At 46.2% G+C, this 25885-nt stretch overlaps 1 protein-coding gene across 2 annotated transcripts in view; it reads right to left on the reverse strand.

The window, feature by feature from the left end:
- Window positions 1-17656, reverse strand: part of SLC22A3 (solute carrier family 22 member 3) — an 89105-nt gene extending 71449 nt beyond the window's left edge. For both annotated transcript variants that reach the window (XM_032338548.1, XM_032338549.1), the window contains exon 1: window positions 17162-17656. In XM_032338548.1, the coding sequence (XP_032194439.1) occupies window positions 17162-17572 (411 nt within the window). In that variant the 5' untranslated portion in view covers window positions 17573-17656. The remainder of the gene's footprint in view (window positions 1-17161) is intronic.
- Between the last annotated feature and the right edge of the window lie 8229 nt (window positions 17657-25885).

The raw sequence follows: 25885 nt of genomic DNA on the forward strand, positions 1-25885 counted from the left end.
TTGAATTCTATATCTGAGAACACATAAAAACATAATAAAAACTGTGGATTAACTAAAAGCAATGTTGGGACTGCCACTATTAGACTTGATTGAACTGTTACATTTTATATTAGGCTTTTGAGACGGATACCGAGAGACATCTTCCATGTGATGTGTTCAGGAAAGGCCTTCTGTCTGCCCCAGTGGACTGCATCTGGGGACACAGCATCCCCAGGGGACCAGTGAGTCCCCTCTGTCCTTCACCAGCGCTGTCCCTGATCCGCACAGGTAGACAGCTCTGGGCGACATGTCAGGCCAGCTGTCACAGCGGACAAAGAGACCTGCCGTTTCAGGACACTTGAGACATATTTAGTCTCCAAGGTGCAAATCTATGCAGAGGTTTACTTTCAATGATAATGTTCCATGGCGTCCTGAAATTTAACAGAGAGAAACTGAACAAACTTTAGGAATAGTGAGTGCCCAACACCATCCCAAGAAAATGTCTTCTATACAAACACATGTGGGCCTGACACTTCAGACTCCAAGTTTTAAGACACTTTTAGTTAAATTGGTTGTTTTAATTAAAATGTAGAATTTTAGGTCAGGAATGGATCCTGGGGAAGATTTATCCCGTGTTATTTGGAACAGAAGAACTCTGGCTCCCTCAGGAAACACACCATCTTACCACCAAAATAAAATTGGTAGAAGTAGAATTACTCTGCTGAAAGAGGTGGGTATGGCAAAGCCAAAGACTGGACAAACACAGTTTGTAACAACCCTAGTGAGATCCTATCTAGATTTCTAAGTTACAGGCCAACCCATCCAATAGGCCAAGGGCCAGGTGGTTTCTAAGGAATCTGTTTTACAAGACCCCCTCAATGTCTTTTGCAAAAAAACCCATTTCTTTCTTTTTACCCCCTTGTGTCTTTTGCAAGGGGAACCCTCTTACACTGTTGGTGGGAATGCAAGTTGGTGCAGCCACTTTGGAAAACAGTGTGGATATTCCTCAAAAATTAAAAATAGAGCTAACCTATGACCCGGCAGTTGCACTACTGGGTATTTACCACAAAGATACAGATGTAGTGAAAAGAAGGGCCATGTGTACCCCAATGTTCATAGCAGCAATGTCCAAGATAGCCAAACTGTGAAAAGGGCCAATATGCCTTTCAACAGATGAATGGATAAAGAAGATGTGGTCCATCAGAAAGGATGAATACCCCACTTTTGTATCAACATGGATGGGACTGGAAGAGATTATGCTGAGTGAAATAAGTCAAGCAGAGAAAGTCAATTACCATATGGTTTCACTTACTTGTGGAACATAAGGAATAGCACAGAGGACATTTGGAGAAGGAAAGGAAAAACGAAGGGGAGGAAATCAGAGGGGGAGATGAACCATGTTAGACTGTGGACTTGGAAACAAACTGGGGGTTTGGGAGGGGAGAGGGGCAGGAGGATGGGTGAGCCTGGTGGTGGGTATCAAGGAGGGCATGGATTGCACGGAGCACTGACCATTGTGCAGAAACAGTGAATCATGGAACACTGCATCAAAAACTAATGATGTATTTTATGACTAACATAATACACACAAAAAATAGTCTTAAGGGAAAAAGGTTGAGTTGATCATAAGGTATTTTAGTCACTGGTTATAGAAGACCCCTATCTTATTTTATAGATTGATTCCATTTTATTGCTATTCCTAGTTCCATTCCATCCCCATGAAGCAATCATCCTGATGTGTTAAGGTGTATCTTTTGCTTGTCTTCTTGTAGAATTGATCCTGTTTTATACGCATACACTTTCAATTTTATGTAAATGATATTGTATTCTATACCTCACTCCATTTCTTACTTTTTATTCTGCCCTATGCATTATAGGCCATCCGTGATGCTATGTGAACATCTAACCCATCATTTCTGCCTACCGCATGGGGTGTATCCACTGCATTTGACATTCCCTCTCTCCCAGATCACTTCCAACTCTCTGTCACCCAAGTAATGCTGCAAAGAACATGTCTGACTCCTGATGGATGGACGGACAGATGGGCAGGTTTGAGAATTTCCTTTGGGACTTATGCACAGGAGTGGAATTACAGGATCACAGTACACATATGTGGACACCTGATTGGCATCAGTAGTTCAGGACTATTGTGGAAAGTAGCTGCACACGTCCTCTAGCAGCTACCCTGTAACACTTGTCATCGCTGGGCTCTGTAGTTTCTAACAGGCCTAATGCATGTAAAGCACTGTCTTGTTTGCATTTTTGTTTCTCTGATCATGAATGGATCTGCATTGCTTCTTATGCTTAAGAGCCTTCACGATCTACTTTCATGAAAACCGTCCATACCCTTTGTCAGTTCTTCTATAAGACTTGTTACCTCTTTCTTGTTGATTTATAGAAGTCATTTTTATATTCTAGAGACATCAGTGAATCTCTTGTCGGTTCAGACATCAAAAATATTTTTTCCAATTCTCCCTTCTAGAGCTCCATATATGGGACAAGTTACTTAAACTTCCTGTATCCTATTTTCCTTCCCTACAAAGGAAGGTGCATGAGGATGAAGTGAGTCGGCTATTTACTATGTTTTAATGTTTTTGGTAATTAAATAAGAAAAAAAAATTCCAAGCAGGAAGGTGCATTAATAACTATAAGGTTATATGTAGTAGATTACAGTATGGTTTTGTGTCCCTATTGGGAATTACGCTACTTTCATGGATTAGATTTTAGTGTCTATTCAATGTCAAGAGACTGGATTGCTTAATATATAAAGCAATTTAGTCCAAATTCACCTCAACCTCAACCCGAATCCCAGTATTTATGATTACTGCCCCCCACCATGGTCATGTGCTCTTTTCATTGTCAGCGGGAGGTTGGGGAATACTCCCTTGGTCTTTTCTCTCTGAGGCCACTTTCTCAAGACAGGACAAGCAAACTGTGACACGAGACAGCGACTGAAAACTGCCCAAAAATATGAGGCAAATTTTTCTTTCTTTCTTTCTTTTCTTTTTCTTTTTCTTTTTTTTTAGATTTTATTTACTTATTTGACAGAGAGAGAGAGAGAGAGAACACAGCAGGGGGAGCAGCAGAGGGAGAAGGAGAAACAGGCTCTCCACTGAGCAAGCAGCCCGACACTGGCTTGATCCCAGGACCCTGGGATCATGACCTGAGCTGAAGGCAGATGCCCAACCGACTTAGCCACCCAGGCGCTCCGAGGCAAATTTGTCTTATTGACCTGCCGGGAAAGTAAGCATGACCTGCACTGTTTTGCAGTGATTGTGTTGCATTCCAACACAATCCTCTTAGGGAACCTTTACTGTGCATATTTAGTGAAGGATTTCTGGTACTTACAAAAGGCAGCATGTGACGGAGAAGGCTTCATGTTATGATGATGCTTTAGTTCTTCTCAAAACCCCTCACTCGAAATAGGGCCAGGGGAGGTGGCAGTCGGCAGAGTTGTGTGCACGGCTCTGAGTGACCATGCACAGTGACCTTCCTCTCCCCTCAGAGCTATATGGGACCTAGGGAACTGGACATCCCAGGTGCCAGGCTACCATCCCAGCCAGCCAGAGAACCAGAGAAGAAGCACTTTCTAGCCTGGGGCCGGAGGGCTGCAGTGGGTGCCTCTGACTGTCTGCCTACACTCACCAGAGATGCTCCCTGGGCAGCAACCTGCCCTGTAGGGACACAGAACACACCAGTTCCGACAACACAGCTCAAGCCGTCACTTGCCTCCAACAATGCCTCCTACCCACAAACAGCAACAAATAAAACAGCTACAACCTCAATCGGGAAAGGTCTTTTACAAAAAATGCACGTTAAACCAGCCTTGGATACTGCCAGGTTTTCAGCCAGTGCCCTGTTTTAGGGAAGTTCAAGACCTCAGCCCAGCGGTTCTCTGCTCTGTCTGCAGCAGCCCGTGGAGACTGAGTCACTCTGGGTCCCGCAACCCCGGCCCAGACCAGGCACACTCAGGACTTGGGGGTCAATTTAGCGACAAAGAGTGAGAAGTTGGGGATGACGTAGGCTCAGGGCCTTCCCTAAGCACATGACCTTGAGTAGCCCCCTGAGCCACCGAGACGGGGGTGGAGAGTGTCAATTCCAGGTCAAGACGGGAACAAGGAGCCCTGGGAAGTTTTGCCCAAGCTGGTAGCTCTGACCTTGTACCCGGGATCTTTCCTTGGTCTTTATTACTAAGTCCCCGCTGTAGCAGCTCCAGACAGTGGATCCCTGCCATGTCTCTCAGGGCTGGAATCTTGGTGGCCTGCCCAACAAAAGCTTCCTTGGACCTACACGTTTGTCGTCCCCTCTAATTCCCAGACCCAAGCTGTGTCTCTGCGTCAATTTCCTAAGTATCTTCATCAACAACTGGTCACTCAGCGCTTGGGAGGGAGGGGCTGACAAGGGGACAAGCGCTGTGCCCGCATGAAGTGTATAAGCCTCCCATCAATGGCACACAGCAGCTAGGATTCCCTTTTGTAAGAATCTGAGCTTGGCAACACCTTTAACAGCAACCTGCCCATCTTCACACAACCAGCAAGGCGATGTTCTCACCCACTCATATGCCTTCGAGATGGGCCTCTCTAAGCCCATTCAGATTTAAAATGTGATCATTTCTTCATAGAATTTTGCAACCATAAATGGCCATTATCTAAGCATCTATACAGCAGTAAATAAGAAGGCAATCCCATGTGGTTTGATAACACATTTCACTTGGTTTCGTTTAAAATCAAAATTCTTCTGCGTGTGCCTTATACACATACATACCGGATAGGGGTCACAGAAATCCTATTAGGATGCTGCGTGACCAAGAGAAGGAGGCCCCAGATCAATCTATCACCTCATTACAAAGTTACCAGGACACAAAGAACTTCTGTGGGGTAGAATCTTGGAACAAGTTCCTTTATTCTACAGGAATTCCAAAATTTCTTTCTTTCTTTGACTTTTTAAAAGTTGAGGCCACATTAATTTTCATTTCAACATAATTTTCTCCTCTACCCTGGATAGTTAATATTTTTAATTATCCCCATGACTTCCATATGAGCGTTTGTTTTGAAAACACTCATTTGAGAACAATGAAAGGGAACTAATTTCTCAATAGATGTCTATAAAACACTGATTCTAGAAAATCATCCCTAGTAAATGCACACACTGTTTGCTCCCACACTCTTTCAATTCCCCTAAATGTACTACAATCCATCTTCGGAAGAGGAGGTCCTGGCACCCATCCCTTCTGTTTGTGTCTCCGAGGCTTTGGCTTATGGCGTCCCTCCCGGGGAGTGGAGACACACACGCTGTCTTTCGTCTTGTGCCGTGGGCAGCGCAACGCGTCCAGCTGGCAGGAGCCCCGTGAAATCAGAGCCGCCCTGTGCGTACGTGGGACCTAAGCAACAACTGAGAAAGGCGTCTGAGACATGAGACACGGTCAAGCGGAGAGGATGAGGAGAACACGTAAGACAGGAGCTGTGCTCCTGGGGGAGCCTCCATCCCGCTCCTGGGAGGGGGTCTGGGTGGCTTTAGGGACGCACTGTCTAGGTACCCAAGCACATCATGGATGTCCTGTCTTCTCTCAGGAGGGCTGCCCTACCCTCGGCCTCCTTAGCTCATGAGGAGGTGGCCTGTGATTCCAGAATCACGACAACACCCCCAGCAAAAACTTTCAGAGGCTTCAGATTTTGTTAAGATCCAACAGCCTCGTGGGTCCTACTGCCTAAGAATCAGGGCTAGTAATCTCTTTCCCATGCTCACCTGCCAAGGCCTTAGCTTCCTCTAACTTCTAGAGAGACCTTACTTGGGCCTCTCAAGCCGGGCATAACTGGATTGATGGCATTTCATAGAAAACCACCGTTTTTCAAAAACCTGCCTCTGTGTTATGCAAGCAGCCATAAAATACACTTTGATTCCATAGAAAATAACACGGCATCCCATACTATGAGATGCTCATTTAAATCTTAGAGGTGAAACTCTTATTTCTGCATTATGAAGTCAAGAAAAATTAACAATTCTATCTCAAAACAGAACTGCGAAAATGACTGACAGCACCCCAACCAGAGAAATCTCCCCGATCCTTTGGGTGGAGAGAGAGTGTGCTGGTTTCCTGTCACCTGTACCCAGGAGGGCGTGTGCGTCAAACACTCATGTTATGTACCCGGGAGGGCGTGTGCATCAAACACTCATGTTCTGTACCCGGGAGGGCGTGTGCGTCAAACACTCATGTTCTGTACCCGGGAGGGCGTGTGCGTCAAACACTCATGTTCTGTACCCGGGAGGGCGTGTGCGTCAAACACTCATGTTCTGTACCCGGGAGGGCGTGTGCATCAAACACTCATGTTATGTACCCGGGAGGGCGTGTGCATCAAACACTCATGTTCTGTACCCGGGAGGGCGTGTGCATCAAACACTCATGTTCTGTACCCGGGAGGGCGTGTGCATCAAACACTCATGTTCTGTACCCGGGAGGGCGTGTGCATCAAACACTCATGTTCTGTACCCGGGAGGGCGTGTGCATCAAACACTCATGTTCTGTACCCGGGAGGGCGTGTGCATCAAACACTCATGTTCTGTACCCGGGAGGGCGTGTGCATCAAACACTCATGTTATGTACCCGGGAGGGCGTGTGCATCAAACACTCATGTTATGTACCCGGGAGGGCGTGTGCATCAAACACTCATGTTATGTACCCGGGAGGGCGTGTGCATCAAACACTCATGTTATGTACCCGGGAGGGCGTGTGCATCAAACACTCATGTTATGTACCCGGGAGGGCGTGTGCATCAAACACTCATGTTATGTACCCGGGAGGGCGTGTGCATCAAACACTCATGTTATGTACCCGGGAGGGCGTGTGCATCAAACACTCATGTTCTCTGAAACCTCCGAAGCTTGTCTCATAACTATTTTCTAGAAAACACAGACTCCCACTCTTATTTTTAGCTTTTATTACAAATAAGAACAACATAAGTAAACAAAACCCAGAAAAGAAATGTTATATTCCCCCCTAAACCTTGGCAGAATTTCTTTAAAATACTTAAATGTTTTAACATGTTGAGCTTTCAGTGTTAAGTTTTAATGGCTGAGTGTTAATGATCAGATAATTGAGGCCAAAGGCTGTGAGTCTGGACAGGCTGGTGAAACTCCGGTTCATTTTTCCATATTACTGTCCCCACTTCTGGCCTCAGGGATCGCTGTTAAAATGGAAAGCCAGAGACGCACCTGTCACTTGGTTATCTCCCCTGCTCCTGCCTGACAGCAATCCTACAAGGAGTCACTTGCCTCCTGAGACAGGATCTGACAGCATCCTAATCACCTACGTTTCTGAAGTCCAACTTACCTCCCGTGGGCATTTTCAGTGTGTGGGTGGCCCATGGTATGCCCCCCTCAGATTCCCCCCGAGGCCCCAGGGACTAAAGTCAAAGCGAAAGAAGGCAGGACGGGCACCTGGTTCAGAGGGAAGGGACACACATCCCCTGCAGCCCCTCTGCTTAGGCTTTAAGTGAGCTTCATTCCAAGACATGTTCCCACTCTTGTGTGAATGTGACAACTGTGAGCTCAGGAATTAAATACATCAGGAACCCAAAAGTGAATTTGGTTTTAGAGTAACCAGGACAGAGGAACCTTGGAAATCTGTTGGCAGTTGACTGCTTTCCTCTGAAGAGGAAGCAGAGGTCCTGCTGATGTTGCCCACTGTCCCTAGTAGCTCACAGTAAACCGAGATGGGACTCTGAGTCTTGGATCAGCTTCAATGAGTAATCAGAGGCCTCGGTCCAAGCTTTTAAAAATATCCAACAATAATCATTATGCTTATTCCCAGACATTCATTTTTAATTTCCCCTAAACACAGTTTTTGAAGTTATATTACTGAATCAATCTTACACTTCGAATGATGTGCTTCACAGGACCCCCACTACCTGCAGAATTTCATGCAAGAATTTGTGAAAATCATGTCTCTCATTCGCCTTACTGGCCCTTAAACTGCATCCCACAATGCTCCTCTTGATACCACACAAGTGCCAGCCCCCAAATTGCTTTGTTTTATTCCAAACACAGACCAGTCCCTGAAAACCCATGTTACTGATTCCTCAGCCAGACACCATGGCACGGACCACATCTGTCGTTCCAGAAAGCTCCATCAGGAACCTTAAGGAACTTTGCCTTTTCCTCCTAGAGGAGAAATAAACGTCCTTCCTTGGCTACAAGTCAACAAAGGAAAAAAGGAGGAAGAGTGTTAGAAAGGTTTTACTTTGTTCTGAGAGGTAAGCAGTGTCTGCCCTCCCCCCCCCCCCCCGCCAGCTTTGGAGGGCTTAGCACCTGGTCTCTGAACTATTGAGAGCCAGGCCCCTGTATGCCCCTTGCTGACCCGGGCCCTGTGCCTGTGCCCAGAGGCTTCTGGAGTGTGGCTAGGTTGAAGACACAGATGTGCCAAAAAGTGCCGGGACAGCTGAACACATAGCCTTTTCTGCACAGTGAACGTCAGCACATAACAATTAGGGCCCCAAAGAGCCAGCAGTTCTAGTCCCTGGTTCCCTCTGTGTTCCAGGTCACATCCCCCAAATTAGGATTCTGGGGACAAGAGACAGGGGCAGGGGTATGGTCTGCTGCCCCTCTGCTCTGGGTGGGGGTTGGGGAGAAGAGGCAGTTTCTACAGGGCCGTAGCCCCTGAGGATTTGCCAGAAATCACCGGTGTGAGGGGAAGCCCGTATGTACAATGCTATTCATGAAACAGCAAACACTTGGGAATAAAAGTAGTGAAATTTGTGTAAGATCCTCACTGAAAAAAACAAAACACTGCTGAGAGAAACTGAATTATGCCTAAGAAAATGCAGCAATATTTCAAATTCAAATGATATCAAATATATCACATTCAATATATCAAAGTTGTTAAAATGTCCATTTTCTCTAAATTAAAACATAAAAGTACTGTGAAAGAGAAAGAACAAGGAGCAGCCCTGTTGGGGAGAAGAGCTTATTTTAATCTATGAAGATTAAACAATTTCAGGGTTGGCTTAACCAACGTTATAAAAGGGGTCAAATTTGTCACCTAACCCTTTTCACACTGACTCACTAACTGACCCACAAAAAGTTGTTACACACCATGTAATTTCATCACAAATACTTACTGAACATGGTCTCCACCCTCAAGAAACCTGCAGTCTGACAAAGGAGGTCATGATGAACACAATCAGCAGGTGTCTGGGGAGGGTTGCAGGGGGCAGGTGGAAATTATGAAGGTACTTCTAGAACAGATAACTCCTAGCTGCATAATGGAATGGTCATGGGGCGCCTGGGCAGCTCAGTCAGTTATGTGTATGACTCTTGGTTTTGACTCAGGTCATGATCTCAGGGCTGTGAGATCGAGTCCTGCATCAGGCTCTGCACTCAATGCAGAGTCTGTTCAAGATTCTTTCCCCTCCCCCACTCACCCCCTCTACTCCTCCCCCTGCTTGCTCTCTCTCTCTAAAAATATATTTTTAAGAAGCTTAAAAAAAAATGGAATGGCCATATGGAGAAAGAAGAAAGGTATTTTGAGAAAAGGAAACAGCATGTTCCAAAGCTTGGGGAGAGCAGCTGGACATGTCCCAGAGGGGCTGGAGCACTGGGCATTGAAGAGGCCAGGGGCCTGTCGGGCCATAGACGCCCATGGACCAGGACAAGGTGGCCCCGTGACCAGACCAAGGGGAGCATTGTCTTGAAGGAACAAGCTTCCATACCATTTAATCAGGTACATGCAGCCTACAGGAAATATACCCAAATGTTGTATTAGTCAGAGTAGGCTCACTCTAAGAGTTGCAACAAACAACCCCAAATCTCAGTGGTTTAATACAAGAAAGTTTACTTCTCATTAATTTCCCGTTCACATGCAGGGGAGCTGGAGGGGAGGAGGACAGGGACTCCCCTCCCCACAGGCTTTCAGGAACGGATCTCCTTCTATCTAAGGACTCCACCACATCTGAGGGCTTCAGCATTTTCTGCTGGCCGGTGAAGGAAGCAAGGTAGAGAGTGGGATTACCAGAAGGAAGGCTGTCTGGCTGCAGGCCTGACAGTGCCCCATATTACTTCTCCCAACTTCACTGACCAGGACTCTGCCTCATGACCCACCAGCGGCAAGAGAAGCTGGGAAATACGACCTGGTTCTGGGTCAGGACGGAAAAATGCAGGGTATTCTCTGCACTAAGGACAAATTAGTGTCCAAGAGATGTGTTTTGTTTTGTTTAAATATTTAAGGCAAGTTAATTTTTCTAGATTTGAGTTCAGCAAACTATAGCCCCAGGGTCAGATCTGACACACCACTTCCTCCCTCTCTCCCCATTACCCCTACCCAGCTCAAGAGTCTGTACATGTTAACAGAAACCAGTACTTCTGCACATGACTTCTGGTCTTGAAGCTATCTACAGATAGCTTCAAGCTTTCTGTAGGTGAATGGCAGCATTTCACCAGATAAAATCTGGGGCTCCTGCCTTCAGGTAAAGAGACGATGCTTCTGTCCCAAAGTCTGCAGAGTGAGTTCAGGGGAACCGGCACTTGTTTCAGTCACACATAAAGCAGTTCCACTCACGACATTCTCATCACACTCCTCATAAAGAAACACCCAGTGCATCTCCACGAGTTCCCATGGACCACCTGCATGGGCTTTGTATGCCTGTGAAAAATGAAGATGCCCTGACCCCACCTCAATCTTTTGATTCCAACTCTCTGTGGGTGGGTGCCAGGAATACACACCAACCAGTGCTCCAGAGGGCATTTAATAAATGGCTACAGGGAAAATGATAATGAAGACAAGAGAGGGAGAGAATGAAACATCCTGTTCCTCATATACTCCTCTCCCATTCCTCCTTGTCCTCTGAGGTTGAGGTCAAGGTCAGTGCCCATTCTGCCTTGATTTATAGTCACTCAGAAGGTATCCATTCACTACACCTATCACCTCACCTCACTGGTGATGAAAAATAAGGTTCAGCATAAAATATAATTTGTGTTGAATTACTGGTGTTTCAGGAAGTGGGGGAAAGCCACACACCTCTGATAAAAATAAACAAACAACAGTGATAGATTCAGCTGTTGTAAACTCACCCAGGAAGTCTGGAAGGGAGAAAATGATTCCAGATCAGTACTGCCCCCCAGCTCCTTTCCCCCACAGGAAAATCCTCTCAGGTTTCCCAAAGAGATCAACCACCTGAGAGCTTACAATCAACAAACACCAATCACAAAACATATGACAAACAGCAAATGAAAGATTTAGAACCCCAAGGGTTTCAAGTAGTATAACTACCAGATACAAACTTTAGAGTAATCATGTATAAAACACTTAAAGAAATTGAAAAATGGGCAAGAAATAAGAGACTACCAATAAATGGCCAGGCATATTTGATAGATTACAAATATAACTTCAACAAATGAGAAAGATAATTATTGAACTACAAAATTGAGTGGATGAATTAAATAGCAGAGCTGATACTGCTGAATATGAAGGCAGTATTCTAGAAGGCAGGTCTGAAAAAACATCTCAATGATATATATAGATAAGGAAGTGGAAAATATGAGGGAAACATTAAGAGTCATGAAGGATAGCTAAAGAAGGTCCAACTTATGTCTAATTAAGGAAAGAAGAGAACAGGAAAAGGGAACACAGAAGAGACACTGGCTGAGAATTTCCCAAAATTCAGTTAAAGGTAATACAACAATTGGTTCATCCAGTGACTATCTTTTGGATGTCTATTATGTGCCAGATGCCTTTTAGGGCAATATGCACCAATCTGGGCAAATAAAAGAAATACCCACTTAAATACAACCTTAGCAAAAAGGACAGTGAGACTGACAGCAGATTTTTCCAAAGCAAAATGAAAGCTGTAAGACAGAACTAACATCTTCACAGGGCTGAGGGAAAACAGTTGGCAACATGGAATTATTTTCCTAGCAAAACCAGTCTTTCAAGAATAATGGTGAATAATGGCCGGCTTGGTCAGTGGAACATGTGACTCTTGATCTCTGGGTTGTGTGTTCGAGCCCCATGTTGGGGTAGAGATTACCTATTTTTTTTTTTTTTAAGAATGAGGAAACAAAGACATTCCCATATAAACAAAAACTGAGAACATGGACCACGTAGAGATATGCACTAAAGAAAAATTTTAAAGATTTATATCAAAAGGAAGGGGGAAATGGAGATATTGTATGAAATGATGAGCAGTGTAAACCCAAGCATGTGTGATCTACACAGAGCCCATAAATTAAGACTAAAAAGAAAGACCTAGGATATTGGCTACAAACACCTGTGATACACGAGGTGAGAAACTGAGTGAAAGTGTTGAAACTTCCTAAATTGTTGAGAAGATTGCAGTATTAAATTTAGGTGCTGTTAAGTAAGCATAGTAAAATGTCAAGGATAACCACTAAAAGAGCTGAAATAAAGGATCTAAATTCCAAATAAGTAAAGGAAGGAACAAAATAGAATAAGAAAAACAAATTGAAAAATCATTTTTTAAAGGGAGGAAAAAAGCACAGAAATAATATGTATAATAGAATAATCTGATATAAGAAAAATATGAGAAAATATGAAAAACATACAAAAATAATATATAAAATTCTATATATTATATAATATGAAAAACATGAGAAAAATAATATAACAAGCTCAAATATATCAATGAATAAAATAAATGTAAAGAGACTATGTGTACCAGTTGAAAACAAAATCAAGTTATATGCATTTTATAAGAGATACATCTAAACTCTTAGAACATGGGAAGTTTGAAAGTAACGGGAAACAAAAGATCCAACAGGTAAATATTAACTAAAAGAAAGCTGGAGTGGCCACATTAGTATGAGACACAATACACAGCAAGACAATATAATTAACAGATTTTAGACAGAGTCTCCAAATACTGACAAAAGGTTCAATTTACTATGTAGGTTATAAGCAAAATCTAAATTTATAGATACACACACCCAATAAAATTACCCCATGTATGTAACTTTTTAAGCTTGCTGGAGATACAGGGAGGAACTGACAGATGCACCAACATAATGGCTAATTCCAGTACTTGTTAATCTCAACAGACCAAGCTAACGGAAAGTTCATTAAAATCTAGAATATTTTAACAGCACAAGAAACAAGCTTCAAATATGGGATGTCTATAAACCCTGCCCCCAATAGCTAAGGGCTGCACATTCTTCTAGAACATGTACAGAACATTTATGAAAATTGACCTCTTAAAGGCCAAAAAGCAAACTTCAATGAAGTCCAAAGAAGCAGCATCACACAGACCATGTTCTCTGACACACCAAAGCTAAACTGCAAGGTAACAACTAAAAAAGATAAAAAACGTCACGGGCCAAAGATGAAAACATAATGGAAATTACAAATACCGAGAATAGAATAATAATTGAAACCTGCATTTCAAAACTTGTCAGGTATGGCCAAAAAAGTACACAGAAGGAGATCTATAGCTTTAAATATTTATGCTACAAAAGAAGAAAAGCTGAAAATAACTGAGATATGCATCAAACTTCCATTGAAAGAAGCATCCCAAAAGTCAATCTGGGAAACAAGAGCAAATAATAAAGAGGAGAAATTAATGAGATAAAAAGGAACAGTGACCTATGTGGGTCTTAGAAGTAATGATGAAGCAGATGTCCTCCTGGTGAGGTTGATTCAGCAAGAAACGAGGCAGGCCCCAATAATAACTAGCAATAAAAGCGGTGCCGAAGCAAGATCTTTCTCCAGTGCCCAGAGCACAGCAGAGACTGAGCCCAGACTAAAACGTGGGTCTGGAGAGACTTGCCACGCTTGACATTCAGGAAAGAGAGGATGCTGGCGCCTCTGCTGTCTGTGGGTTAACCGACTGCGTTGGCCTGTGTCGTGGGATAGACGAGTTAGAGCAAAGCAGAGACACGTGAAACCCTACAAAGCCAAGCTGCCCCACTCTCTCCAGTGTGGCAGCTACTTCCCTCATAAGGGCGTTCCTTTTACTGGGGGGGAAAACGACCTGGAAAGGAAAAATGAGACTGATTCGGACTATTTTTAAAAGGTGCTCTGAACCCAGGTTCACTGAGGCACTAAGGAGAAGCTCTTTTTCTTTCCTTCCTTCCTTTTCTCCTTTTTTAAAAAAATTTCCATTTATGGCATACAAGCAGACATTTAAAAGTCCTAACATCCATTTCAAAGACTCACTCCTAGGCAGGGAATTGAAGTGTGCGGGTGGAGGAGGCTCAGACTTTCCTGCGTTCTGTCACGCTCTACGCTGGCCAGCATCTGACAAGCACGCCAGGCTGAGACGCAAACATTAGAAAGTCTGCCCTGAGGAAGTTACCTATCAGTGAAAAATCTACTGCCTCATCTTGAGAAAGAGGAGTAAGTGAGGGGCTGGACTGAAACAGCCCTGCACTAGGCATTGACTTTGACTTCATTCCTTGAAGCCATTTTGCTTTGTAAGATGGAAAAACAGTGGGTGAGTTTCAGGTGCCCACTCAGTACTGTTCATGTCAAGAGGAGCGAGACATTCCTGGCTGGTCTGGATGATTATGGCTGACTGTGCTCCTCCTGCTACGAAATGAAATGCAATGGCAGATTGGCCAGAAGAATGAAGTAAATATGAAGGTTCCAAGTAATTTCCTGCAGCTTCTAAAGTGCACGTGCTTATTTTGTGTGGACTCGTCCCCAAGACTTTGAGCACTACCTAGAGGAACGGAGAATGATTCACCCTCATGACCCTTGGATCTCAACCCATCTGGGCCACTTAGAAGGTCTGGGACTCTGGCAGGTCCTTCCACATCTCCTGACTCAGGTACCTCTTCCACAAGGCTAAGACAATGATATCTCCCCCCACTGGAGCAAGGAAAAAGTGGAATAGCCATATGGGGACATTCTGGAATCTGGTCTGCCCTTCCATCTTCGAAACTCTCTCAATTCACCTCCTTTCCATGATTAATACCTTAATCTTTAAGTCTGTAGAAACACATTGGGTACAGTGTGAACCAGAGATAGAAGTAAAGTTCCTTTAATACCGACGGAATATGAAAAAACAAAAACTAAATGGACCATCTTCAAAACCAAAGCCAGTGAAGTGAGAGCCAGGCAGAACTCTGAGAGAGAATGAGTTGCTCTGAATGGTTGTATTTCCTGAATGGATGGCGGGGGAGGGGGTTCTCCTAAGAATCAAAGCATTAAAAACAAACAAACCAGAAAAAGTGACCAATTTGGGATTTAAAAAAAAAAATCTCTCCAATATACTTCAAAGACCTGTTGGTGGCCTTCAGCAGTGCATGCTGAGTGCCATTCTACTTTTCCTTGAAAATTTTTATTGTTGCTCTGGGCACCCTGAGCATCCATCCAGCCATAACACCGGTGGCATCTGTAAGACTATAAAGGGCTTAGTCCGGCCTCTCATTTTACAGATGAGAAAGCTAAGCCCTGAGAGGTTAAGTGACTCAACCAAGACACACAGCTAGCTGCAGACAGTACCACACCAGGTCTCCTGACCTTCCACTTTCCACATTGCCTTCTGGGAGCCACTGACCTTCATAAGATCACCTTTCCCTCCTTGAAATAACCCCAGGTCACCTGAAACAACCCCAGAACCCCAGAATATTTCGCAAGTATCTGTCCGGTCACTAACTCACAGATTTCTACGTCTCCCTTCTCTGATGTCCAGGGATCACACTGGCTCACAGAAACCCCACTTGAGCGCATGTGTGTTTCGCTTTGAGGGCTCATTTTATTCTCTGAGGCTTAAATGTCTTCAAAAATCCGGTGTCCTCTCTCCAAGGCTTATCTTCTAGCTTTCCTGGGAAGTAAGGACTAAGCAGCCATGCTAAATGGGATACCAGCAGCCACCGAACAGCTCGGAGGAAGTGCTAGGGATAATGCCCGGTCCCACTGTAGTCCACACCCTGTCCATTTCATCTATGAAATCCCTAACAGCAACCCCACATAGTTTATGAAGCAGTCGCCATCATTACCCACAGATCAAGTAGAAATTAAAGTACCTCGAATACACAGACACACTGCCTGGCTGGGTGGCCACAGGTTTTATCTCCACACCACTCAGCATAGGGACCATACACACATGGCACTATAGAACATGTGTGACCTCAAAGATCTAGAATCCCAAAACCAGAGAGATGAGGTCACTATGAACAGTGATGGAAGAGGCTTCACTAATTTCATATCTAGAGTTTTCCCTCTTATTCAAGGAAGTGCTTAAAAAACGTTTATGACAATAACTGAAGAGAAAAATGTTTCTTTCCTAATTTGCCAGAACACATTCAATCATTTTTTTAGGAAATTAAATTGATCTCTGATTGCCCATGAAGTTCAAAGAAACGGCTGGTTCCTGTGACCCAGCCTCCGTGGAGGCAGTCCCCACAGCTAAGGCACAAAGATGAGGAAGAAACTGTCATCCCGGCCCAGCGTGGCAACAGTGCTTCGGCCAAGGCTGAGCGGCCACAAACCAACGCGCTGTCGTCCCAAACACAGTCAGGCGGCTACCCTGGGTAGGGGGATCTGCCTTGTAAGGTTTGTAGCCCTTTCTGCTGCCTTCCTGTAATTTACTAACACGAAAAAAATTAAATTAAAATTAAAACCCTTCATGGAAACCCACAGCTTTCCCAATTTCTCTGAGATGTTGCTCTTTGCCCCAGAGCAGTTTTGCTAAAATCATGCCCATGGAGAGTGTTGACCTCTGTCCCCGTGCACTTCCGATCATCTTTTGGGCAACCAGTTCACCTTCCGCCCTTCCTTTACCCCCTGAAGACCACAGAGCAATCCTGCCCGCCCCAACCAAGTTTCTCGCCCCAGGGGCCGCGGGTCTCCACCGCGAGTGGGACCGTAATTTCCCACTTTTGCACTAACCACCCCGACGACAACGTCCGTCGTACGGGACGCTCGGATGCCCGAGGAGGTGCGTGCGGAGCATCCGCGAACTTAGCACCTGTGCCCACCCGTGGTTCACACCCGAAACCCAAGCATCTCTCGGTCCGCTCGCTCGCAGAGGGCAATCAGCGACAGACGTTGCCCCGGCCCCGGCCTGTCGCGCGCGGCGCTTCGAGAGCGGGATGCCCCCGGTCGGTCCCCAGAGGCCACAACAGGTGCCAGCCTCCCCGGGCCGGCCGCGGAGGCCGGCTTCCCGCCCTCGCCGCGTCCGGGGGCAGCAGGGCGCCGTCCCGTCGCGCGGGCCCCCCGTGCCCACCCGCTTACCTCGCTGACGATGGTGGAGTGGGTCTGGGCGTACCGCCAGCCGCCCCGGCACGGCACGAGCGGCGCCGAGCGGTTGGGGAAGGCGGCGAGCGGGTCGGCGCAGCTGAGCGCGTCGGGCGCGGCGCTGGCGTTGGCCGCCTCCAGCAGGTACCGCCGGCAGCTGCCGTCGCCGCGGCGCTCGGGGGGCGCCGTGCGGTTCCACTCCTCCTCCGGGCTCCAGCCGCAGCGCTCGGCCAGCGCGGCGGCGCTCGGGCCGCGGCACCAGTAGCGCTCGGGCTGGCTGCCCAGGAAGACCACGCCGACGAAGAGGAAGGCGAAGGTGACGCCGGTCAGGCACAGCAGCAGGAACACGCGCCGCTGGAAGCGCCCGAACTCGCCGGCCCTCTGCAGCGCCTCGTCGAAGGACGGCATGGTGCGCGCGGCCGGCCGCCGCCGGGCCCGACTCCGCGAGCGCGTCCTGCCGCCGGCCGCCCGGCCTCCGAGTGAGCGCGGGCCCCGCCGGCCGCCGCCTCACCCCTGCCGCTCCCCCCCCTACACACCCCCCTCCGCACGGCGCTCCCGCCTCACAGCCCCGGGCGCCGCGCCAGCCGTCGCCGGCCCTGCGGCCCCCGGGGCCCTCGCGCCCGCCGTCCCCGCCTCCCGACCTCGGGCGCCCGCGGCGGCCCGGGCGGCGCTCCCCGGGGACGCGGCGGCGGGGTCGGGGTGGGCGCGCGGCGGTGCCCGGGCGGCGCGGCCTGGCCCAGCGCCACCGCGCGCCGGCCACCCGGCCCGGGACTGCGAGTGACGGGCACAGCCTCCGGCCTGGCGCGGAGCTCCATTCGGTCCCTGCCAGCAGCCTGCTCTGCGCTCCGCCCCGGGTCGCGCGCCCCATCGGAAAGTTCCAGGGTCACCCACGACTTTCTGGGCTCCTCGGTCGCGGCCTCTCGGAGGTCTCGAGGGCAGCGGGGCGGGGTGGGGGGGCGCACGGGAGGGCGGGGGACGAAGGACGTGCGCTCCGGGTCCCGCGCCTGTGCCCCGGGGACACCCCCTCCAGCCCTAAGTGCTCAAAGGCCGCTTGGCGACCCACTGCCGAGCCGGATCCGGGGGCGGGGGTGGATTCTGGTCACATCTAAGAGGTCGCCCAACTTTTTCAAAGACGCAGCTGGGCAATCTAGAGTTTAAGCCTCTCGTTCAGATTCAAAGTGATAAGGGACCTCCAGAGGGAAACAGGTTTCCTCAGCCGGGGCCTTCAGACTTACTTTCCGGGCCTGAAATCGCTCAGAAAGGGTGTTTGGTTGGTTTGAGGGTTGGTTTTCACTTCTTCATCCGCTCCCAGAGGTCCACAGAGCGCGTCCGCACGGGCCTCCGGCCTCCGGGACTCTGCTTGCGTCCCTTTGCGCTGCTGTGTGCGGTGCTCGGTGCTCGGTCTTCGCCCGCCGGCTTGCGGGCCGCCCCCGGGCTGCAGAGCTGACCGCGTTCTCCCGGCCCCGGCCCAGCCTCCTCTCTCGCCCTTGTCACCTGAGAATCTCTCTAGCTCTTCTCCCCAGACCCACGCCCCATCCTCAAAAAGGCTTTGTGCCTTCAGCTTGCTTTTCTTGGAGGGCTGAGAGGTTCCCTCCTTCCAGAACAAGAACTCTGGAGCCAGGAGGCTCTCTTCAACCTTTCCTTCATCCCCTCATCAGCCTGTGACCTTGGGCAACTTCCCCGGGCCAGCGGGGCATTCTCACCTGTCAAATGAGGCCAATTAGTACCCTCCTGGGTCTCTGTAAAAACGGAATGAATTAACATATTATAACATGTATAAAGGGCCGGGAAAGTGTCTCATGCATGTAGTCTATAACCTGTTTCGGGTGGGCTACTGTTGCTGGTGTTAGTTGTGCTGAATTAACTCTATGTGGGCCGCAGGGATGTCCTTAGCATTACAGGTGCGGTGCGGACTAAAACACCCGAGAGGATGGGGGGCACACAGCCGGGTGCTCTGATTGCCGGTTTCTGTCGCTCTCTTGTTCCTTGATCTTAGCTACTAAAATAGAGCATATCTATCACCGTCCATCACCAAGTTAGCAGTCACTCTTGGGTGGATGTGTCTCACGCTCAGGGCTCTGGCCCCTATTTTTAACTGCCCCCCTGGACCCCAGACTCAATCTGTCTTCCTCTCACCGAGCTCTTCCTCCTGCCCCTCCTTGTGGTGTAACGGTGGCCCGGCCCCAGGCTCTGAGTCTCCGGACCCTCGCAGCCCCCTTCAGTGTGCAGGCTTTTCCTCCAGCGGCACCTCAGCTCGCTCCACCGCCCGCCCCCACGCGTGACACGCATACACGCGCACAGGCCGTCCTTCCTAGCGCCCTTCCCTGCTTTCTCCGTCTCGCAGATGCATTTCCCTATCCCTTTGTTTGCTGTAGATCCCACGTGTTTATCTTAGCTGTGTTCCTCCACTAGAATGCAGCTTCCGTGAGGGCAGAAACTTCTGTTTTGTTCACTCCATGCTCCCACCACCTGAAGAATGCCCGGTTCACCGGAGGTGAGCATACCTGACTGCTTCTTGACTCGGCCCCTCAGTGTCCCCCGCCAGAGCCCCTAGGGGTTCCTCACCAGCAGCTGGCCTATGGGCCACGGCCACGGTGTAGCTGGCGGAGCCTGTCTTGCCTTCCAGGTTAAATCCTGTCTCACCCTCCCTTTAAAGGTCCCAACCTATGTCCCTCACCAGTGGTCCCCTCCTGTAGCAGCCAAACATAGCTACTTGCTAATCCTCAAATCCTTCTTGAACTTTCCTAAATTGATCCCTGTATACACAAAGTTCCCTCTTCCTGGCATTTCACTCACCTGCCCTTCCCTGCCTACTGCCCAGCAAGGCCGGGGCGGAAGGGGGCAGCCGGTCCATGAAGCCTACCCCACCCCCGCGGCCGCCTTCCTTCCCAGGTAAAGCCCTCTTCGTCTGTGCTCTTCACACATCTAAGAACCTTCTCACAAAATTTCACCACCTTTTTCTTTGGGTTCTATTTGTCCGAGTATTTTAATTTTTTTTCTTTTTTTTTAAATGTAGTGTATGGTCAAGTAGACCTAGAGTATAGCTAAGATCATGGAATTTGAAGCCAAACCTACTGGGTCCAGATTCCCTTCCTTTTGCAGTGAGTGACCTCGGCAAGTCATTTAGTTGTCTTCCATAAAACTGAGTAGGAATAAACTATCTAATTTTAAAGGTGAATCACTTAGAATAGTACTTGAAACATGGTAAGTGATATATATGAGTCAGCTATTAAAAAGAGCCAAAAAAAAAAAAAAAGAAAAAAACCCTACCCCCAGAATTAGCAAGGTCATGTTGTTGTGTTTGTTTTAGGTATATGGTTATGAAGAACTAACATTCCTAGACACAGCTGAAGTCTCCTTCAGATGCCTTCAGATCCTGTTCCTTGCCCCTGCCTCCGAGGCAGACACCAGGCCCTTTCTTGAGAAGGCGGGCCAGGGGGAAAGGCCTACGCAGGCCCAGGAAGAGGCCTTGGACCATTGGACAGGGAATCTTGGGGGTTCCAGCTCCCAGGGTGGGAGTGGGAGGAGTGCACTGCAGAGAAGGAGCAGAGATGGGCCTCAGGTGGGTACAACCCCTTAGCCCTGGAAGGCCAGAGCTCCACTCCCAAAGGCACAACACCTCTCTTGTCCAGGTGTAGCTATCATGAAGTTGTTAATATTCATCTTGTCCAGTTTTCATCCTTTTAAAACACAGGTATCCCACGCGAAAAATTCATAGTACTTGGGGTGCTCTGACATTTATGAAAGCAGTCCCATACTCCCCATTTTTTCCTGTCACTTCTCTTCTTCACAGCACATTATAGTTTTGAGACCCATCAGCCTCGATGAACGCGGATCCAGCTCATTTACTCCACCTGCTATGGGCATCTGCTATGGGGTCAACCTTTTGAACGACCTCACGACAATTTATCCTTCCCCAACTGAGAGACATCTAGCTCATTTTTAATTTTCCACAGTTACAAGTAACACTGCAGTGAACTTGTTGTGCAAGTTCCCTTGTGCACTTGTGCAAGAATTGACAGAAGGCAAATGCCTAGAAATAGGTTAGCAGGGCTAGAATGCACATATTTGGAGTTTCACCCAGACATTGCCAAATTGCTTTCAGAGGGGTGGTCCCATCATGCATTCCGCCAGCGTCCACATCTGTGCTGACGTTTGGCTTTGTTAAACTCAAGCCCACTAGCAGATGCTCTGGGTAGAATATGCAGTCTCATTGTTCTGATTTGCATGTCCCTGATATAGTCCCTGATATAGTCATGCTTACTCATCATTCAGGTTTCATCTTCTGGGAGAGGCCCCTTCATATCCTCCGCCTGCATTCTCTTTGTTTTTTTATTTTTATTATTGAACTTTTGGGAAGTTAATTTGTTTATTTGTGTATTCTACTCCTTTACCAACGGTGTAGATTCTGTCTTCTCAGTCTGTTAACTTTGTTTATAGTGTCTTGCTAACTACAAAAAGTTTGAGTTCAGATATAGTAAAATATATTAATTTTCCTTATAGCCTGTTTTTTTTTTGTACTTTGCTTAAAAAAAGAAAATCCTGCATAAATGTTTCTGGATTCTCATTCTGTTCTACTACACTAGCTCTGTGCCAATATTTCCTTGTTAATTATGAGAGCTCTAGAAAAACTCTGATTATCTCGTAGGGCAAGTCCCACCTCCTCTACCTAACCTTGTTCCTCTTCAGAATTATTGTCGTGATTTGGGGGCTTTTTTCTTCCATATAAAATCTCTACTTTATTAAGGACCATAAAAATTCAGCTGGGATTTCAAGGTAGAACTCTGTTTGCATGCTATTTCTCCCATTGCTTTGTAGATTTTTGAAAGAAATTCCAAATCACTTTCATCCTTCTATCCTAACCCATTGGTATCTATTTTCTATCTGCACATGTGACTATTTTAATGTAATTTAATTAAAATTAAGTAAAATAAAGAATTCTGTTCTTCATGAGCCGTTTTTCAAGTGCTCAATAGTCAATGTGGCTAATGGCTATCATACTGAACTAAGCCAATACAGAACATTTCCATCGCCACAGGAATTTCTGTTGGGCAGGCTGATCTAGACATAGTGATCATTAAATGTTTCCTGAAGAGACATAGTAAGAATCAATTGGCCCATAATCTTCAGCCTTTTTAAAACATAGAGACTTTGTTCTTGAAAAGATAATTTTTGGGGTTTTTCACATTAAAGTTTAAGGTTGGAATTTACTATTGCATTCAAGAGTGGATATACCAAGTATTAGAGTATATTCACCCCATATTGAGGTACGAAAATATGTTATAGTGACATTTACGCTATTTGTAAAGCACAAAAAAATTGGTTTACTTAAGCATACTATAGTAAATCTCGGGGCGCCTGGGTGGCTCAGTGGGTTAAAGCCTTCGGCTCAGGTCATGATCCCAGGATCCTGGGATTGAGCCCTGTGTTGGGCTCTCTGCTTGGTGGAGAGCCTGCTTCCCTTCCTCTCTCTCTGCCTGCCTCTCTGTCTACTTGTGATCTCTGTCAAATGAATAAATAAAATCTTAAAAAAAAAGAATATTATAGTAAATCTTGACATAAAACTTTTCAAAAAGGTACATTGAAAGAAAATTCAGCAAGGGAATTTGTACATGTGCTCAAGGCTTAGGAAAAAGATTAGGAATTGTATTTTCTTTCTTTTTATTTTAATAAATATGTAAGAATATCTGAAACACTCTCATTCTTACCATATTTGGCACAGAGTAGCTATTTTTTAACTTAGTTTGTGAATGTAGTAAAAGCTACAAGTCACTCCTATTATTATATGGCCTAAATACCAACCCTAACATTGATTTAGATTGAGCTCTATTCAATGGGTCTTTTTCTGATCCATCTCTTGCTGGTTTACTTGCTGGTTGATTACAATTTGCTGGTTGATTACAATTTGGACTTCAATATAAGAAAGTTTCTGGCCTGGGGGGAACCATTATACATACTATTATTCTTTTGAAATCAATGATCATTCTATACTTGATCATCTAGGAACTTAGACTTAAAACCCTCTTCAGAGAAGGTATAGCCTTGGAGAAAATCTGGTGAAATATTCCAGAATTGAATTTTGACAAGGTAGAAAAAGTTAGTGAAACCAAAGAGACTTGGAGAGTTCCTGTTTACTCTGCTAATGTATACGGCAGCAAACCCTTCACCACTTCCCCTCCAGTACTTGTGGGTTTTGTGCTGTTCTCACAAGTGCAAGGTGAAGTGCATTGCAACTCTTGGAAGCCTTTTCATCAGAAATGGTTTCAGTGGAGGAATGGCAAGTGGGTTCCTTCTTATGTCCTCCCCTCCCCCATCTTTTGGCAGAAGCTATCTAGAGGATACCTTTATTGAGGACAACTTTGAAGTTGAGTCCCAAACAGTCCATGATTGATTGGTAATGTCAGATACAGGAGAGGGGGACTGGGTACAAGTGTAAAACAGTGGTCATCCTTCTGTTGGCCAGTGCAGCCTGACAAGTGCCAAATTGCCAGAATACTCCCTCTGGGTCTCCACCTTGATGAAAGGTCACTGTAGCGATTAATTGCTAAAATATCATCCAGAGGTTTCTGCTATTGAACCTCCTCATGGATTGTCCTTTAGTGGGGTGCCTTTGATAGTTTGCAAGTGGTTCCCCTGGGCTGAACATTCAAGAGAGACACACTGTTTCTGAATCTCACTACCATTACACATAAATCCCATTAATGCAATCTTCGAATGAGAGCAGGCAGTCGTGGGAAAGAGGCAAGTGTCCATTAAAACTCAAGTCACCTCTCAATGAATCAAACTTAAAATCTGAAGAATAACACCTTCATTGAAAATGACATTCTAGAAACATAGTTAGGATGCCCACAACCCGTTCCATAGAAGACACAGGTGACGAAGACTGCATATGAGATCAGTGCTCCTCGACCTCCCTGTGGTTGTCTGTTTCCCATCTATTGCAGACCAAAATGTGGGTTTACTGAGCACGAGTAGCTTGAAGCTCACAGCACATACAACCCCAAGGCAAATTCAACAACATCGGGACTGGTCTACACCCTGTTCAAGGAGGCCTGTTCACTAGTCACTCACTTCGTGGTGATGTCAGAGTGTATAAAAGTTTCTAAAGGCTTACTCCCAATCTCTGCACCAACCTGATGCAGACTGAAGACAGCAATTCATAGACCGGGTCTAATAGTGTAATCTACGCAACCAGTTTTTGGTAAAATAACATTATATTTATGTTTCCGTGAGAGGTCTATGTTGTACTCTGGGTACACAAATAGATGTTCTAACACTGCAGGCCTCCTGCAAGTATTTCTGGATTGAACGACATCTCCAGAGTGTACGAATGCATGAAAGAAGGGTGATCTCCATGTTCACAAAGTCACACCAAGGGCGTTTGAATGCTTAGCTGATTTCATGAGCTAAAGGCTTTCTTTTTTTTCCCTTTTTTTTTTTTAAGATTTTATTTATTTATTTATTTATTTGACAGACAGAGATCACAAGTAGGCAGAGAGGCAGGCAGAGAGAGAGGGAGAAGCAGGCTCCCTGCCAAGCAGAGAACCTAATGCGGGGCTCAATCCAGGACCCTGAGATCATGACCTGAGCTGAAGTCAGAGGCTTTAACCCACTGAGCCACCCAGGCTCCCTGAGCTAAAGGCTTTCTATGTGTAGATTACTTTCCTTTTGGAATTAATTTTTGTTTGTTAAATCACAGATGTTTACTTTCTCAGTCCATACTGAAGTCAATAAGTAATTTCTAGTTCTGGTTGGGCCGATAAGTGATTTCTTTCTAAAAGAGCCCTGGTGTTCTAAGACAGGTTATGGAATGCTGTTAGATAGAATATCCAATTTTGTAGCTCTGTCTTAACATGAAAAGGTGAAAGCTACCCGAAAAATTCAAAGTGAAACCTTTTAAAATGTGGCCTAAAGGAATAGTAAATGGAGTATAAGAATACCCAGGATGAAATTTTTATATAAATGATTCATGGCTCCTGGACAGGAGTATACACAAATATTTCTGGGGTTTTTTCTTATATTTTTATTGAATTAATTGTGGTCTACGTGATTTTGCCATCTATCCTGAGTATAGCAATTGCGTGGCTGTGTTTGAGACACCACTATAAATATTAGGAGAAAAGGCCAGGCGGAAAAGAAGATGTTTATAGATAGGAAACTAGTCTAAGCCGCAAGACGGAGAGAGGATAATAAATCTCTGCATTTTCTTATTAAGATGTCTTACACTCTGGAATCTCTGCATTTTCTTATTAAGATGTCTTACACTCTGGAATCTCTGCATTTTCTTATTAAGATGTCTTACACTCTGGAATCTCTGCATTTTCTTATTAAGATGTCTTACACTCTGGAATCTCTGCATTTTCTTATTAAGATGTCTTACACTCTGGAATCTCTGCATTTTCTTATTAAGATGTCTTACACTCTGGAATCTCTGCATTTTCTTATTAAGATGTCTTACACTCTGGAATCTGGAGTCTAAATTCTAATCCCAAACATACAGTGAGATAAAAAGTACGTGGGACATGTTTACTTGTCCTAAAAACAGATTAGAGCTCTCTGAGTTACTCATTTCTGTCTCTCTGCCAGGTCAGGGCCGCTGAGACCACGGGACTCGCTCGTGCCTCGTGGGGGAAGGTCCGTCACCTTCCTCAGCTCAGACTCCGGCTTCAGTGAGTGGCCAGGGTGACACCCCACTTTGGGCTCCATAACATGCTCTCCTCG

The sequence above is a fragment of the Mustela erminea genome, chromosome 4 (assembly GCF_009829155.1).
Source record: "Mustela erminea isolate mMusErm1 chromosome 4, mMusErm1.Pri, whole genome shotgun sequence".
Lineage (NCBI taxonomy): Eukaryota > Metazoa > Chordata > Mammalia > Carnivora > Mustelidae > Mustela > Mustela erminea.